Source organism: Macaca nemestrina, chromosome 1 (genome assembly GCF_043159975.1).
Source record: "Macaca nemestrina isolate mMacNem1 chromosome 1, mMacNem.hap1, whole genome shotgun sequence".
In the NCBI taxonomy this organism is placed as follows: Eukaryota; Metazoa; Chordata; class Mammalia; order Primates; family Cercopithecidae; genus Macaca; species Macaca nemestrina.
Window position 1 is genome coordinate 215,945,286 of NC_092125.1, and position 15,394 is coordinate 215,960,679.

Genomic DNA, 15,394 nt, shown 5'->3' on the forward strand with positions numbered 1-15,394 from the left:
ATCAGTCCTCTCCACCACCCTGCCTTGTCTCTCTGTTATGCGCATTCCCAGGAAAAGGGGTGCTTACCTTCGGTCCCCAACCTTCAACCCCCGCTCCCTGCAATGTCCAGGTGAGGGCTCCAGTGCCTTTCAACAAACCCAGTGCCCTCTCGGCGGCGGTGGAACCGGGACCTCCCCCATATAACCTTTCCCTCTAGAGGCATCCGAAGCCGGGAGCCCTCAACCCAAAGTTGAGGGGGTAGATTTTGATCCACTTTGGAAAGTCTCTTGTTCCAAGGATAGGGGAACAAAGTACAGGGTTTGCATTCCTTCTGGGTTACACCAACCCCTCCCCCCTCGCTGTCAGGACTACCTTCCAGGCTCAAATTCTGCAGCTTCTCCTATCAGCAGACCCAGCACTCCCCAAGGACTTCGGGGTAGAAGGAGTTGGGGTAATTTTTAAGGGGGCACCCCTTCCTAGCAGGCACTCTCGGAGCCTAGGCAGGCACCTCCTGCTGGGACAAGGCTATGGCATAGGACAGAGGTGATGCCCACCTCTATCACCCAGTGGGGCTCGGGGTCGAGACCTTATTGATCATAAAGACGACTTTTTGGCACCTCGCGTCCCCCTCCCCCTCCGAGGCGGAGCCAGGCTCTGACTCCAGCCAGGCTGAGGTTGGCACCAGGCTTGGAGGAGGATCCCCGACGCGGACCCTCTAGTCTCGGTGCCCGCGGCTCTTCGCTGGTCCCGCCTCCCTCCCGCCTGGCTTTTAGCCTCGCGTTGGCTCTCCGCTCACTGCGCGAAAAGGTTTCGGCTCTGTCACCATTTAAGACCCACTACGCGGCTGCGCTGGACGGGAGGCCGGCCGCGAACCGCGGACCCTGGGGCTGCCGAGCCACCTCTCGCTGGCTCCAGAGAACCCGCTCAGCTTCAACCTCCTTCCAGCTGGCTTAGTCTAACCCGGGAGCAAGTCCACACGGGACACACACACACACACACACACACACACACACACACACTGAGCTGCTCACAACTCCCCAGTCCCGGACGCGTCCATACCTCCTTGCACACAAGAACCACACGCTCCATGGCACGCATACACACACTCCCAGGCCCACAAAGCACACGACCCCCAGGCACCTCCACCCCCACCCATCCCAGATAAGCACACTCCTGCCCAAGTCCCGTCTCCTGTGCACACAGAAATAGTAATCCGCTGTCGTACACCCCTAGAGACCTGCACACTCGGGACACGCGTGAAACGCCAAACCTCACATACCCACCCCCTAACACCTCACACCCACAATGACACAAGCTCACACACTTCACATCCTCACCGGGAAGCTGGCACATGTTCACACCCCCCCAACATTCTCTCACACTCTCACACATACACCTTCTCCATGTAACTGCCACAGACACTCTAACACCCCTCCAGACACTCGCTCACTCACACACAGATCCCACACCGTCACACACACAGGCGCACACACACTTGCATCTCTAAATACACTCCCGCACCTTCTCCCCACATAGCTCCTTCCCGGACACCCTCACCCAGAGACACAACAAAGACACACGATTGTATACACACACACACACCCTGGCACAAACCCATGAGCGCTCTCCCCAGAGGCGTCCTCCCTCCCTCATCAAGCCAACCAGCTCCACAGACCCCAGGCAGGACCGGTGCTCGTAGCCCAAGCCTCTCGGAGCGACCCCAGCCCGCGCTCTCCCCCGGTGCCCCATCCCCGCGCGCGTTCCCCGCCCGGCACCCGCCAGGCGCCCGCGCACTCACCGCAAGCCAGGTCCAGGATCGCGGCGAGCAGCAGGCAGACGCAGCGGCGGAGGCTCGGGGCGGCTCGCATGGTGCCCGGGAGCTGGCTGCGGTGGCGGGGCGGCGGCGGTGGCGGCGGCGGTGGCGGGTCCCCTCGCCATGGGCTCAGACGCGCTCCGGCCTCCGGCAGCTGGCCGAGGCTGTGGCGGGCAGAGCGGAGCGCCGCGGGGGCGCCCCCATGCCGCCGCGGCCGGGCCGCCCAGGCGCCCGGCTCGACTCAGCTCCGGCTCTGCGAGGCGTAGCAACCCTCGAGCTCTGGGCGTCTTCGGGGCGCGCCGCGGTTCTCGGCTCCCCGGCTGCGCGCGGTGCCCACCGCGGCCCGGAGTCGGATCGGCTGCAGCGCCGGAGTTTGGAGCTGAATCGCGCTCTCTCTGCCTAGCGCTCGCCTCTCCCGGCGGCAAGAGCACCCCGCTCCCCGCGCCCTCCCTCCGTCCCTCCCCCTCTCCCCGCCCCCCGCCCTCCTCGCCCTCCCCTCGCCGCGCTCTCCGCGTATTATACAGACTTTTCTTTAATCCTTTCTGGGCTGTTCGGCTCTCGTCCGCTAAGCCGATTTATTGCAGGGAGAAGGAGAGCTCACCCCTTCCTAACCTCCCCTCTCCCCTCACTCAAAACTGGCTTGCTGCCTCCAGCTTCTTAACCCTTACCCAGGTGACCCAGCACCCCGCCCTGGAAGCTATGCTCCGTCGGATCCCCCTTCCCCTAGCACCCCCGCATCCCCGGGATTACCAGCGCCCTCCCCACTACCCAGTCTGATGAAAGGAGGCAGCCTCCCTCCCGAGAGGGAAAGATGCCATCCTGGGAGCAGGGCAGGCAGGGTGTGGCTCTGGAGTTCTGGCCTTGCCAAAGATGAATGCCCTCATTGGGCAAGATTAAGGGGTTTCCGTGTTCTGAAACTTCCCCAATTACGGCTGCTCCTTCCCCCAGGGACCCACGGAAATGGGGTGTGTTCTGTCTTTTTTCCACATGCTGGGATCCAGCCAGGAATGGGTGAGGAACTGGTTGTTTCCTCCTGGCACAGACCAAGTTTCCACCTTTTTGCCAGACCTGACACCATTTTTCCCCACGTCTGAGAAGAACGGGTTTGGGACTTGTATGTTACCATTACTCTCCCACCAACACACACACACACACGCACACACCATTGAGCCTCAGCCCTGGCGGTGGACCTTGAGGCCTTCTGTGAGGATGAAGCCTGGCGGTGAACCTTGAGGCCTCCTGTGAGGATGAAGCCTGGCGGTGGACCTTGAGGCCTCCTGTGAGGATGAAGGGGAGGGGTCCTCTAGCCCTTGGGGTGGGCTGGGGATGTGGTTAGATGAGGAAGTTCAGGAGATAGAATTTCACCATTGGTAGGGACCCAAGAGATTGGCAAGGGCCAGAAAAACCAGGGGCAAAAGTGGCTCAGAACTCAGGTGGGGCCCTTTACCCAGGCCTTCTGTGGAGAATCTCCAGCTTCCCTAGCTCTGGCAGGTTTCTGAGTCAGGCTGTTGCATTGTTTACCTACATGGGCAATGGGTACATAGCCAGTTCCATCTCCAGCAGCCCTCTGAGAGCAGTGTGGGGAGTAGGGTGGGCAATGGGTGGTTGCTGGGCTGCCTCTCGGTGAGCTTTGTGCAGAGATGTCCATGAAAGCAAACTGCTCCCTCCGCCTGCCCTCTGGAACCTCACCCCATGGCCTCCCAAGGCAGCCCTGTGGCTCAGCTTGCTCACCCGCCCCAGAAGCAGCGATTTGCATTTATGAAGATCTGAAAGCATACGTTCACCTGACAGGCTTTAGAATGATCCTCTCAGTAAAATAATAACAATGATCATAATAAACCCTTATAAATAGGTGTTTGATTACAGTTTGTCCCTACGTGGGAATTTTATTTTATTTATTTTTTATTTTTTTATTTTTTGTGAATCAGACTAATTGGTTGCCAGGTTGATTGGACTGCATATGGCTTGAACACTTGGAGTCTTAGGTACTTTCTTCTCCCTTGGGCTGCTGTTCTTTGCTCCCTGTCACGCGCATCCACCCAGATCTCCCCTTCTCCAGGCTGCTGAGGGTCAGCTTGAGGTCACCTCTCCCCCTCGCCTTCTTCTCAGGCTGCAGGGCGCAGTCCCTAACTGCTTCCTCCCCGGCCCTCCCCTCCCCGCTCTGACCCAAGAAAAAGTCAACAAACCCAAAAGTCTATCCCACGTTCTAAGCCCTCTGTGGAAGGGGCTCCCTGGCTGGGGAACAGCATCAAGCTGGAGGGTCCCTTGTGCTTGCCTGAGTTATGCAGGGAAATGCCAAGCATCGCTGTGTGGGCATTCCTACTCCCCGGCCCCAGCTGCAAATCAGCGTGCAGCCAGGCAGGTGGACAACATCAGTTCCTCAGGTAAACCCTGAACGGGTGAGGCTTCCTGGATGCATCCCTGCAGCCCAGCCCTTGGAAATGAGGGCCGGGGAGTAGGTGGGATTCCCGGGTCCCTTAGTGATGTTTCTTCCCAGCCATGGTTCACACCAGCTAGAAAAGAGAGCCAACAGAAGGAGCTAGAAAATGACATCTGAGGATATGCTAGTGAGGAGAAAAGCAGGCCTAACGGCCAAGGGAGGGTTGCTTCCTAGGACCAAGGATTGGGGCTGGTGTGTTGGAGATCTCCTTCAGCCCCAGGACTTCTGAATCACCCCAACTCTCTTTAACATCACCCTGTATTATAATTATTATTATGCCTAGCCAGTGCCTGGCACATGGTGGATCCTCAACAAATACCAGTTGGATGGATGCATGAATGAATGAATGAATGAATGAATGAGGGTAGGTCATTCCGTCTTATCCACTCTGTTCCTCAGCTCCTTGCACAAGCCTGGCACTTGGTAGGCATCCTGTGGCAGTGAACCTCCTCGGAGCGCCAGGATCACGTGTTCTGACTGGGCCCATCAGAGAGGAGGTGTCTGCTCAGGTGCACGGTTGGTTTTGCCCAAAGGGGCCTGGCGGTGGTGTGCTTGTCTATAGCCATATGGTAACAAGAGTAGCAATACGGCTGCCTTCACAAGTCTCTCCGGGGAAGCCCACTCCTCCAGCTCCCGTTTCATGAGATACAGCTTTGAAGCCTTTCTTTTGTCCCAGAGAAAGACATCTCTGGAGCACTGAGAAGCACAGTTTGCAGAGGGCACAGGGTCTGGTGACTTAGCCAAAGGAAAAGGTCACCCGGGACAGCCCTGGGGCTTTTAATTTGCTTAAGGTCCCTTGGCTCCTGTCTCCTAATAGATTGGCAGGGCCTCCACTTTGCAGTCCTGGCACTCAGACCCATGAGTCACGGCAGGACAGGCCTCTTCCTCTGACACTGAGCCTGAGTCCTTGCCTGTTTGCCCCCAGCCTCCCTCTGTCCATAGTGCTGAGCTAGGCTCTCCCAACAGAGGGTGCTACAGCACAAAGCAAATTTCTCCTCTGAGGACCCCAGGGAATAGCCCCAGAGGTCAAAGGGCCCCTCTGTGACCTCTAGTCCCCGCCCTCCCTGCCGGGAAAGGAAAGGGATGCAGCACATGACTGCCTCCCCAAACCTGGCTCCCAAGGGCGTGGGCTCTGCTGGTTTGCAGCAGGACACCCAGTGAGGTTCAATAATAAGAGTCTTAAGTACTTATGAAAGTGACTCTTTGTGCAGTGTGCTAGGAAAGTATTTAATGTATGTAAATTCATTGACACTGCGCAATAATGCATGAGGTAGGTCCCATCATTAGTCCTGTCTTACAGATAGCAAAGCTGAGGCTCAGAGAAGTTAAGCAACTTTCTCAATACAATACAGCTAAGGAATAGGACCAGATTCGAACCCAGAAAGAACTCCAGAACCAGAGTTCTCAAACGCCTTACCTAGACACAGTACACCACACACACACAGGCACACACACACAAGTGTACACACACACAGAGGAACACACACAAATGTACACAGACACGCACGAGTGTACACACATACAGGCACACACATAAGTGTCCACACACAAACACAGACACACATAAGTGTACACACACAAACACAGACACACACAAGCATACACACATACATACAGGCACACACACATACCCACAAATGCCCACACACAGGCACACACACACAAATGTCCATACACACAGGCACACGTGTGTACACACACACACACGTGTCCACACACATAGAGGAACACACACAAATGCCCACACACACACACAGGCGCACACACACACACACACGTCCACACACACACACAAATGTCCACACATACCCAGGCACACACACAGACATATGTCCACACCCAAGTGTGCACACACACGTGTCCACACACATACAGGAACACACACACGCGTGTCCACACACACATAGAGGAACACACACACATACAGAAACACACACACACATGTCCACACACACATACACAGGCACACATCTTGGAAGCCAGTATTTGGATATAAAAACTCATGAATCCAGTGTGTTCCACCTCTCTTATCTCATTTAATCCTCCTAGAAGTCCTCTGTGCCAACTTCGTTTATGTCTGGTTTACAGATAAGGAAACTGAGTCTCAGAGAAGTGAAAAGAATTACCCAAGGTGGCCAGGGTAGAGGATACTGTATTCTGGGGACAAGGATCTAGTGTGGGCTTCCCCAGGCAGGCCCTGCTCCAGAGGTCCACATTTCTCTCCCTCTCTATCCTCCTCTCTCCCTCTCTCATCAACCCACTGAGTCCTGCAGGCCTCCGGCTTTCCCATCCTGCACTCTGCCTCTCTGTGCTGGAATTAAACCTCCACCACCCTCCATCACAGTCAGGACAGAGCTTTTTATTGTTTGTTTAAATTAAATGCAACTGAAAGTGACACCTTAACACCAGTGACCCAAATTGATATGGAGTCAGCCACTTGGAATGAAGTCCAATGCTCCGTCCTTAATGAACCTCAGCCCCACCTGGGCTCTCAAGTTCCATCACATATTCCCGGTGGAAGATGTCAGCAGGTGTGCGTGGGAACCTCGAGCTGTGGGCTGGAGAAGGGGCCTCAGCATTATGGGACAGAGAAAAGGACTAGACCCAGGAGGACCATTGTTCCCCAAAATGGGTCCCACTGACCATTTGTTTTGCAGGTTTGTAATAAACATTTCTTGCAAAAGGGTTTCATGGCTAAATATATTCGAGAAATGCTACAAACTCAGCTGTTCTCCACTCAGAAGTTTATAGTTCACGTGAGCCTATGAAAGGTTAGGAGAAGTCCTGCAGTTTTTTTGTGTTTGGGTTGTCCGTGTTCGTTTTCCAGTTTTATTTGGTTGAAGTCCACACTTGTTTGGCCTCAGAACCCTCTTTCCATTAATACCTATTAACATCGTGTGAGCAAGAGCTCTGTGAATCACAGGGTGGAAAATGCCGCTCTGGCCCTGAACAAGCCTCCTGATCTCTTCCTCGATGTCATAGCAGTAGAAATAGTAATAATAATAACAACAACCATTGCCAATTGATGCCATTTATTGAGTGCTTACTATGTGCCAAGTGCTATACTTTGCTTGTACTATTCGTTGAATTCTTTCCAGAATCTTGTGGGTAGTTTCTGTGTTTAGACTATGGAATAAACAAGAATACTGAGACACATAGAAATGCAAGCCCTGGCCTTAGGGCATAGAGTCAATAAGAGGTGAAGCTGTCATTTGAATCCAGATGATCTCTTCTAACTGTTCCCTGCTGCCAGACCCAGCCTCCCCAGTTCATCCTCCTTGCTACCGTTAGAGAGACCTTTCTCCTACACGGTTCTGACCATGTCTGTACCTCAACTCCTCTGCTCTCTATTTTCACAGCACTCTGTATTGTCGAAGGCCCAAGCTCTTTAGTATGCCCCCTTGGCTGCATCCTAAGCCCCCTCTGGTTTTGTCCCTCCTTCCCCTGCTCTCCCTCACCTCATGCTCTGGATCATTCTCTGTCCCTCCAACACTATGGGGCTTTTGTTGCCTCTCTACCTTTGCTGGTCCTGTTCTACCTGCCTGATAGCCATCTCCCCTTCTCCAACCAACAATTCCCACTCATCCATTAAGGCCAAGGTTGATAGCCACGTCTGTTGGGAAGCCTTTCTTTCCCCTCCCTCAGGGTCAGGCGTAACTCGCCTTTCTGATCACAGGACCAGCACCTATAACATTGCTTTATGGATGTCCGGGAATGTGACCAACATAAGCGTAGGAACCACAGCTGATTCATCTCTGTATTGACTGTGTCTGACAGGTGGTAGGTGCTCAAGAAAGTGACTGTTGGATAAATGCAAGGAAGGAAGTTGGTTATGAGAATTACTGGGTCGGTGGATGAATGGATGGGTGGATGGATGTGAGAATGATTGTATGGATGGATATGGGAATCCTTGGATGAATGGATGGATGGATGGGTGAGTGGGCAGATGAGTAATGGTAGGTGGGTGGGTGGGTTGACAGATGGATTAGAGAAAGGATTGTTGGGTGGATAAGGACATGGATGGAAGCATGGATAGATGAACCAAGGTTAGAAAGCATCAGCAAGATTTTTACTTTTTCCTGTATCACTGCATTTGCTAACTGTGAGAGACCTAGACCAACAGATATTAGTCATAGTTAGAAGGTGCCAACAGATGTAGTCAAGTGCACCAGCTTAAAGCATGGGCTCCAGAGTTGGGCTGCCTAGGCTCAAATCCCAGCTTCAGCACTCAAAAAAAAATGATGGTTGGAAGAGAGGAAGGAAGGAAGGAAGGAAGGAAGGAAGGAAGGAAGGAAGGAAGGAAGGAAGGAAGGAAGGAAGGAAGGAAAGGAAGTAGGGAGGGAGGGAGTTAGGAAGGAGGGAAGGAAGAAAAGAAGAAGGAAGGGAGGAAGAGGGGGAAGAGGGAGGAAGGGAAGAGAGGGAGAAGAGGGAGGGAGGGAGGAAGGAAGGAAGGAAGGGAGGAAGGAGGGAAGGAAAGAAGGAAGGAAGGGAGGAAGAGAAGGAAGAGGGAGGGAGGGAAGAGAGGGAGAAAAAGGAGGGAGGGAGGAAGGAAGAAACGAAGGAAGGAAAGAAGGAAGGGAGGAAGGAGGGAAGGAAAGAAGGAAGGAAGGGAGGGAGAGAGGGGAGGGGGAGGGAGGGAAGAGAGGGAGAAGAAGGAGGGAGGAAGGAAGGAAAGAAGGAAGGAAGGAAGGAAGGATGGAAGGAGGGAGGGAAGGAAGGGAGGGAGGGAGGAAGGAAGGAGGGAGGGAGAGAAGGGAGGAAGGAAGGGAGGAAGGGAGGGAGGGAGGAAGGAAGGAACGGAAGGAGAGAACTTCTGTAAGAACTTGTGAAAATTATTTAACCTTCCTGTGTTTCCATTTCCCCATCTGTAAAATGGGAATGCGGATAAGAGTACCAACCTATCAAGCTGTGCTGATTTATTAAGACAATGCTTCAAATGACATAAGCACCCAATAAACATTAGCTGTAACAACTTTTACCGAAAGCTGAGGCAGCCATATGATGCTGTAATCATCCCACACTGTGGCTCCTTCTTTTTGTCCTTAGCTTCCTACATTCTTAAGTGGAGAGGGGTGGATAAAGACTCCCAGGGTCAAGATCTCAAGAGAGTCAGATGTTGGCCATGACTCCAAATCAAAGGAAAAAGCCAATGAGAACAGAACCTGTGATTCGTTTTTCCTCTGTGGCATTTTCCAGCGTTAGTCAGTCTATTCCTGGCTCTGGACTCTCGTCTCCACATTGTCCAGCCGCCACTGGGATCTTCTGAGGTCACCCTTGGAGCCGCCCCTTTCCTCCTTTCCTTGACAAGCTGCAATATCACACATTGACAACAGGTGGCGCCATCGAATACATGATTTGTTCCATTTTCACAACCTTTCAAGTTCAAGGGCCTATCTATATTCTGTAAAATGAACCAGCTTCCTGTTTTATGAATTCTTTAGGCTTTATTATATTTGCAGTGACTAAGGCTATTACAAAACACAAATACTTAAGCTCCCTAATTAGCCACAATTGTGCAATGGGTCCATAATACTATAGATGAGACCCAAAGCAAGACTGTCGGCTCCCTACACTCTTGGAGGGGCATTTTGTCCCTCCTGCATAACGCAGCAATGCTCTCTTCAGCCAGTTCACCCATGTGTCTTGCCTCCCCAGGTAGTAGTCCATGCTTTGGGAAGTCTGGGCCCATTTCACTTTGTTCCTTATTTTATTATCTTCCACACCACCCCTCTCGAGCCTGGGTCACGTGGTTCTGGAGGAACTCGGAGCAAAGAAGGAAGGTCCAGCTAACCAGGCTCGTCACTCAGTTGGGGAATGAAGAGGCATTTGTTACAAAAGTCCTCTGATTAATTACAAACGCCATCCAGTGAAGCCTGACAATTTCCTTAGCCTATTTTCCCTCTTGAGTTTCTAGGCCCTGAAACATTGGAGAAAATCCCCATTTGATTTATAGGACAGGGAAGTGATTTCATTTCTCTGGGCTTCACAGTTTTCATTTGTAAGAGGCAAAGGCTGGGCTGGCTTTCCGAGGCCCCTAACAACCTATGGCTTTTCAGGGCACAAGTCCACCTCCGCTTTCCTTCTCTTCATCTCTTCCTTCCTCTGCCACTATGGAAGCGATTACTCTGCACCTGGCACTGAGCTAGGACTTGGGAGACTGGCTTTCTGCAGGAGGTGAGACCTAAAGCTCTGAAGGATGCCCAAGTTAGCCAGGGAAAGAAAAGCTTCGGGGGCAGAGCTGCATGTGCGATGCCTTACAAAAGCATGCAGGAGACATTGCCTTCCGGGAGACAGCAAGTAGTCCAAGGAACCAGTGGGTGTAGGGGGAGGAGGCTGTGAGGTTAGGCAGGGTTATTGTAGACCACACAGGGCGGTGAATGCTGAAGGATAGCAAAGGAGCAATGAAAGCTGCATTGAACAAATGAACGAGATGCACATGCCAGTTTGAGATTTGGTGACTCTTGACATCAGTTCTTCCCGTATTGAGCAGTTCCTTCTCAGTCCCAGAAGATGCTTCATCATCCTTGAAGCCTTCACATCTCCACCAAGGTGCTCTTTTTCTTCCTCCTTTCCCTCTCCACTACTGATTGAAGACGGAAGCAATCCCATACCCCAGCCGGTCACCTAACGCTATCTCCCCTCCCTGGCTTCCTTGTGTTGACTTCCACCCACGCTCAGCCTCCTGTCCTGCTCTCCATTGACCCTGGCAAGAGGATGATCCTCCAAAGAGGCAGTTGGTGAATCAGACTGGAATATTTCCCTGGAATGAAAGGCTATTGGGAGGCACACAGGGAGAATCACTAACCTTTCAAAGCTATCTTTTCCTGAAAGGAGTGCTAATGGACTGCTAGCCCTGGGAGCACAGAGGCATTGTTTACACTTTTAATGTCTTCAAGGGAAGGTGCCTAGGTACTGGGGGCATGGCAGCTGAGAGGCATGGGCTCAGGGGCCCCCAATCCTTAACAGCATTACACCAGGTTCCCTAAACAAGTGGTTCTAATGGATCACTGCTGCCGCTGAGGGCTTTGAAGAACACACGTGTTTATTGGACTGCTCCTCTGGCCCAGGCACTGAGCTGGGTACCAGGGACACAGAAGCAAAAAGACACGGTTTGTGCCCTGAGGAGCACACAGTTGGCAAGTGTTGGTACAGAATCAAGACCACCTGAGCGCCAACATCTCAGGGCAGACAGCCTGTCTCTGCTCACCAGATCTCGTTGCCAGCAGAGCTGTACCCAGTGCCCGGTCCACTTACTTTCTCTTTCCCAGATGCCTCTCTCAGGCTCCTGCCCTCCTGCTGTGTCCCCAGTCATCACCTCACTCAGGCCTCCACATAAAGGAAGGACAGTTGCGCCTCCCCAGATCTGACATCTGCTCCATTCCTTAGACCTCAACTACTGTAGAAAGCACCACCCTCAACTATCCACATCCAGGTCACCCGGGTACACCCAGGGTTACAAGCTGATCAGGACACCTCCCTTAAAAACCTTCACTGGCTCCCCAGGGCCTGCACACTAGCCAGCATTCCTGGAATTGTTTACAAGGGTCTTCAGCTCCATCCTGGGCTCCCTTCTGCAGCTTTGTTCACATGTTCAGTTCTCAGAGTTCATGAAGCTCTCTCTCTTGATTGCAGACCTTTCTACATACTACCCCCTCTGCCTGAGACAGCCAACCAAGCTCCCCTCTCTCTCCCATCTCCCCTACCCTGTCCCATGCACCCCACACACATCCTTTAAGCTGGCTAAATTCTGCTCCTGCTCCAGAGCTCAGCTCTCTTTGTCACTAGTTCAGGAAGCCTACATTGGTACATTGGATGCCTTCTCTTGGCTTTTTCAGCCTCTGTGCTTGCACCAGGGGATTAAGACTATAGTGGTCAGATGGGCAAAGTACAGGGCAGGTGTATTAGTCCATTTTGTGTTGCTATAAGGGAACACCTGAGACTGGTAATTTATAAAGAAAGGTTTATTTGGCTCGTGGTTCTGCGGACTGTACAAGCATGGCACTGGCATATGCTCAGCTTCTGGTGAGGCCTCAGGAAGCTCTTACTCATGGTGGAAGGTAGAGGGGAGCAGGAGTGTCACATGGCAAGAGAGGGAACAAGAGAAAGAGGAGGAGGTGTCAGGCTTTTCTTAACAATCAGATCTCACAGTAACCTAGAGAGGTAGACCTCACTCACCACTGAAGTATCAGGGAGGGCACCAAACATCTCCCATTAGGCCCCATTTCCAACCCTGAAGATCAATTCCAACATGAGATTTGGAAGTGAAAAATATCCAAAATACATCAGGGAGGAAGAAAGGAGAAGGGAGGAAGGGAGAGAGGAAAGGAAGAAAGAAAGCAAGAAAGCAAGCAAGAAAGCAAGAAAACAAGAAGGGAGGGAGGAAGGAAAGAAAGAGGGGAAGGAAAGAAAGAAGAAAGGAAGGAAAGAAAGAGGGAGACAAGGAGGGAGGAAGGAAGAAAGGAAGGGGGGAAGGAAGGGAGGAAAGAACGGAGGAAGGAAGGAAGAAGAAAAGGAAAGAAGGATGGATGGAGGGAGGGAGAGAAGGAAGGAAGGAAGAAAGAAAGAAGGGAGGGAGGAAAGAAAGAAGAGAGGAAGGAAAGAAAGAAGAAAGGAAGGAAAAAGAGGGAGAAAAGGAGGGAGGAAGGAAGAAAGGAAGGGAGGAAAGAACGGAGGAAGGAAGGAAGGAGGGAGAAAGGAAGGGAGAGAGGGACTGGGGAGGGAGAGAGAAAGGGAAAGAATGAGGGAAGGAAAGAAGGAAGGGAGGAAGGAAGGAGGGAGGGAGGGAAGAAAGGAAGGAAGGAAGAAAGGAGGGAGGGAGGAAAGAAGAGAGGAAGGAAAGAAAGAAGAAAGGAAGGAAAGAAAGAGGGAGAGAAGGAGGGAGGGAGGAAGGAAGGGAGGCAGGAAGAGAGGAAAGAAGGGAGGAAGGAAGGAAGGAAGGAAGGAAGGAAGGAAAAGAAAGAAAGAAGAAAGGAAAGAAAGAAAGAAGAAAGGAAGGAAAGAAAGAAGAAAAGAAGGAAAGAAAGAGGGAGAGGAGGAAGGAAGGAAGAAAGGAAGGGAGAAAGGAAGGAAGGTAGAAAGGAAAGAGAGAAGGAGGGAGGAAGAAAGAAAGGAAATAAAGAGGGAAGAAAGGAAGGAAAGAAAGAGGGAGAGAAGGAGAGAGGGAGCGAGGGAGGGAGGGAAAAGAGGGCAGGCAGGAGCAGAAGTCTCGATGTACAGCAAGGCTCAGCACTAGAAATCACAACAAAGTCAAAGAACCATTGAAAGGTTGCCATGGCCAGAAAAGAAGCTCAGCTTCTTGTGAGAATGGCACGTTTCTTACCTACAACTGCCTTGACCAGACAGCAGCAAAGTTGCTGGTCCTCACTCCACGAGGTCTTAACTAACCAACGCCTCCTGGGGCCTTCCTTTAAAGGAAGAAATAGTGCTTGGTGGCACATTGGGTTTTGGAGGGCAGAAGGCTGGAGCCCACATACCTGCAGGGAGCTCCCAGGGAGTGGGGTTCAGGGGTCTGTAAACAGATGGAAGCTGAGGGGCCCATGCACTCCTCTAGCTGGTACCATCCTCCCTGGCAGGACAAGCTCTCCATCCCAGGGAGGCCAAGGGAGTCCCAGGTGCCCAGGGACCCACAGTCTTCCTGGCTTCTACTTCCACGTCCGGCGCTTACTCACCCACATAATTAAATTCCACCTCCCTCCAGCTGCCCCCTTGCAATGTCAGGAGGGACACACGCCTCTCCTTCAGAGCCGCTCCTCGCCGCTGTTCCATAAGCCCCGTATTTCACACCCCGAGTGGCTGCATTTCAGCGGTGGGTGAAGTGGTTTTATTTTTATCGTGCACGCAGGCATATAAATATGTACGAGCAGCTCAGAAGCACTTTAGGGTCTCTCTGGAAGAAAGGCTCGGTATGAGTGTGAGGGAGCATGGTAATTAGTTCATCCGGGGCATGGGCTCTGCTGGGTATGAAAGCACCTCTCCTGGCCTGACAGCTTCCCTGGCCCCATCTCCTGAGAATGATGTCTACCCTGATACACTCCTGAGAACAGGGTGAGGCCTTGGCAAACTTTCCATAACAAAGCTTAAAAACAAAATGAAAGCCAACAAAAGCACCCTGATCTGGGTTCCCATCTTAATTCAGCCACTTCCTGGCTCTGTGACCTTGAATGAGGTCCTTGAATGAGGTCCTTGCCCTCGCTGGACCTTGGTATCTCTGTCTACAAAGTGGAGTTAATTGTGCCTTCCCTGGAAGACTCCCAGTTTTGTTTTTTTTTTTCCCTTAAGGAACAAGTATGACGAAGAATTTGTATATTACTCTGAGAACAGTAACATACAACTGCAAGAGGCCTATCGTTATTCCTCCCCAGTCATTCATTTGGAGCAGGTGAGAGACAGAACAAGGCGGCATCTAGTAATGCAAACAATGGCTGTTCCAGGCATTGCAGGTTTCCTCACCTGTTTTAGAAAGGAGGACAGGAAATAGCATTCATTGACCTCCAGCTCCAGGGCTGGGGGCTTTACATAGATAATCGCATTTGAACATGACAGTAAGGCAGTGCGAGGAGGCATGTTATTCCTGTTTACTGATGAGGAAAACTGAATTTCAGGAAGGGTGAGGACTTAGTGCCAGGTCACAAGGCTATGGAGTGGTCTAGCCCAGGTTTGACCACAGGTGAGGGTGACGCTCTTCTCTAGGTGGCCTGTAGAGTTGCTGTCTCAGCTGCCTGCTTTGCACGAGGGATGGTCTGTGAATTCCAGTCAGGGGTTGCGCCGTCCTGTGCTGAGTCCCCCAAAGCAGCCCCACAGTGACGCTGGCTGAAGAGCAAACATATGGTCTGGAAGCAAGCTCATTACGCCGACACCCCCTCTGCAAGCTGCATCCCAGCAACCCAGGTCCAGCTTTCATCAAGATTGGGCTGGAACAGAGAAAGGATGGCTTTCATCTGCCAGGTCCCCAGAGTCAGAGAGAGATAGAGAGAGGGCGGGGCGGGGGGAGGGGAGAGGAACCAAGGGCTTTGGCAGGGATGTGCCTGGGAAGAAGATGGATTTTAGAGCAATTCCAGCTCTCTGATGGCCAAGGATGGGGGTTAGAGGATGCTGAGCTCCAGTCTCTCAGTTATTTAACCCACACCCCAGGCTGTGGAAGACCAAGAAGAGATCCTCCTGC

General features: G+C 52.3%; 1 protein-coding gene across 4 annotated transcripts in view; it reads right to left on the reverse strand.

Annotated features, from left to right (window-relative positions):
* Window positions 1–15,394, reverse strand: part of LOC105483134 (immunoglobin superfamily member 21) — a 328,288-nt gene that overhangs the window by 275,266 nt on the left and 37,628 nt on the right. The window contains exon 1 of one of the 4 annotated variants that reach the window (XM_071099458.1): window positions 1,779–2,218. The exons of 1 other annotated variant lie outside the window; for it this stretch is intronic. In XM_071099458.1, coding sequence (XP_070955559.1) covers window positions 1,779–1,848 — 70 coding nt within the window. In that variant the 5' untranslated portion in view covers window positions 1,849–2,218. Of the gene's footprint in view, window positions 1–1,778; window positions 2,219–15,394 lie in introns of those variants that run through there. 2 more of the 4 variants (XM_071099450.1, XM_011743804.3) reach the window with 2 other exon arrangements.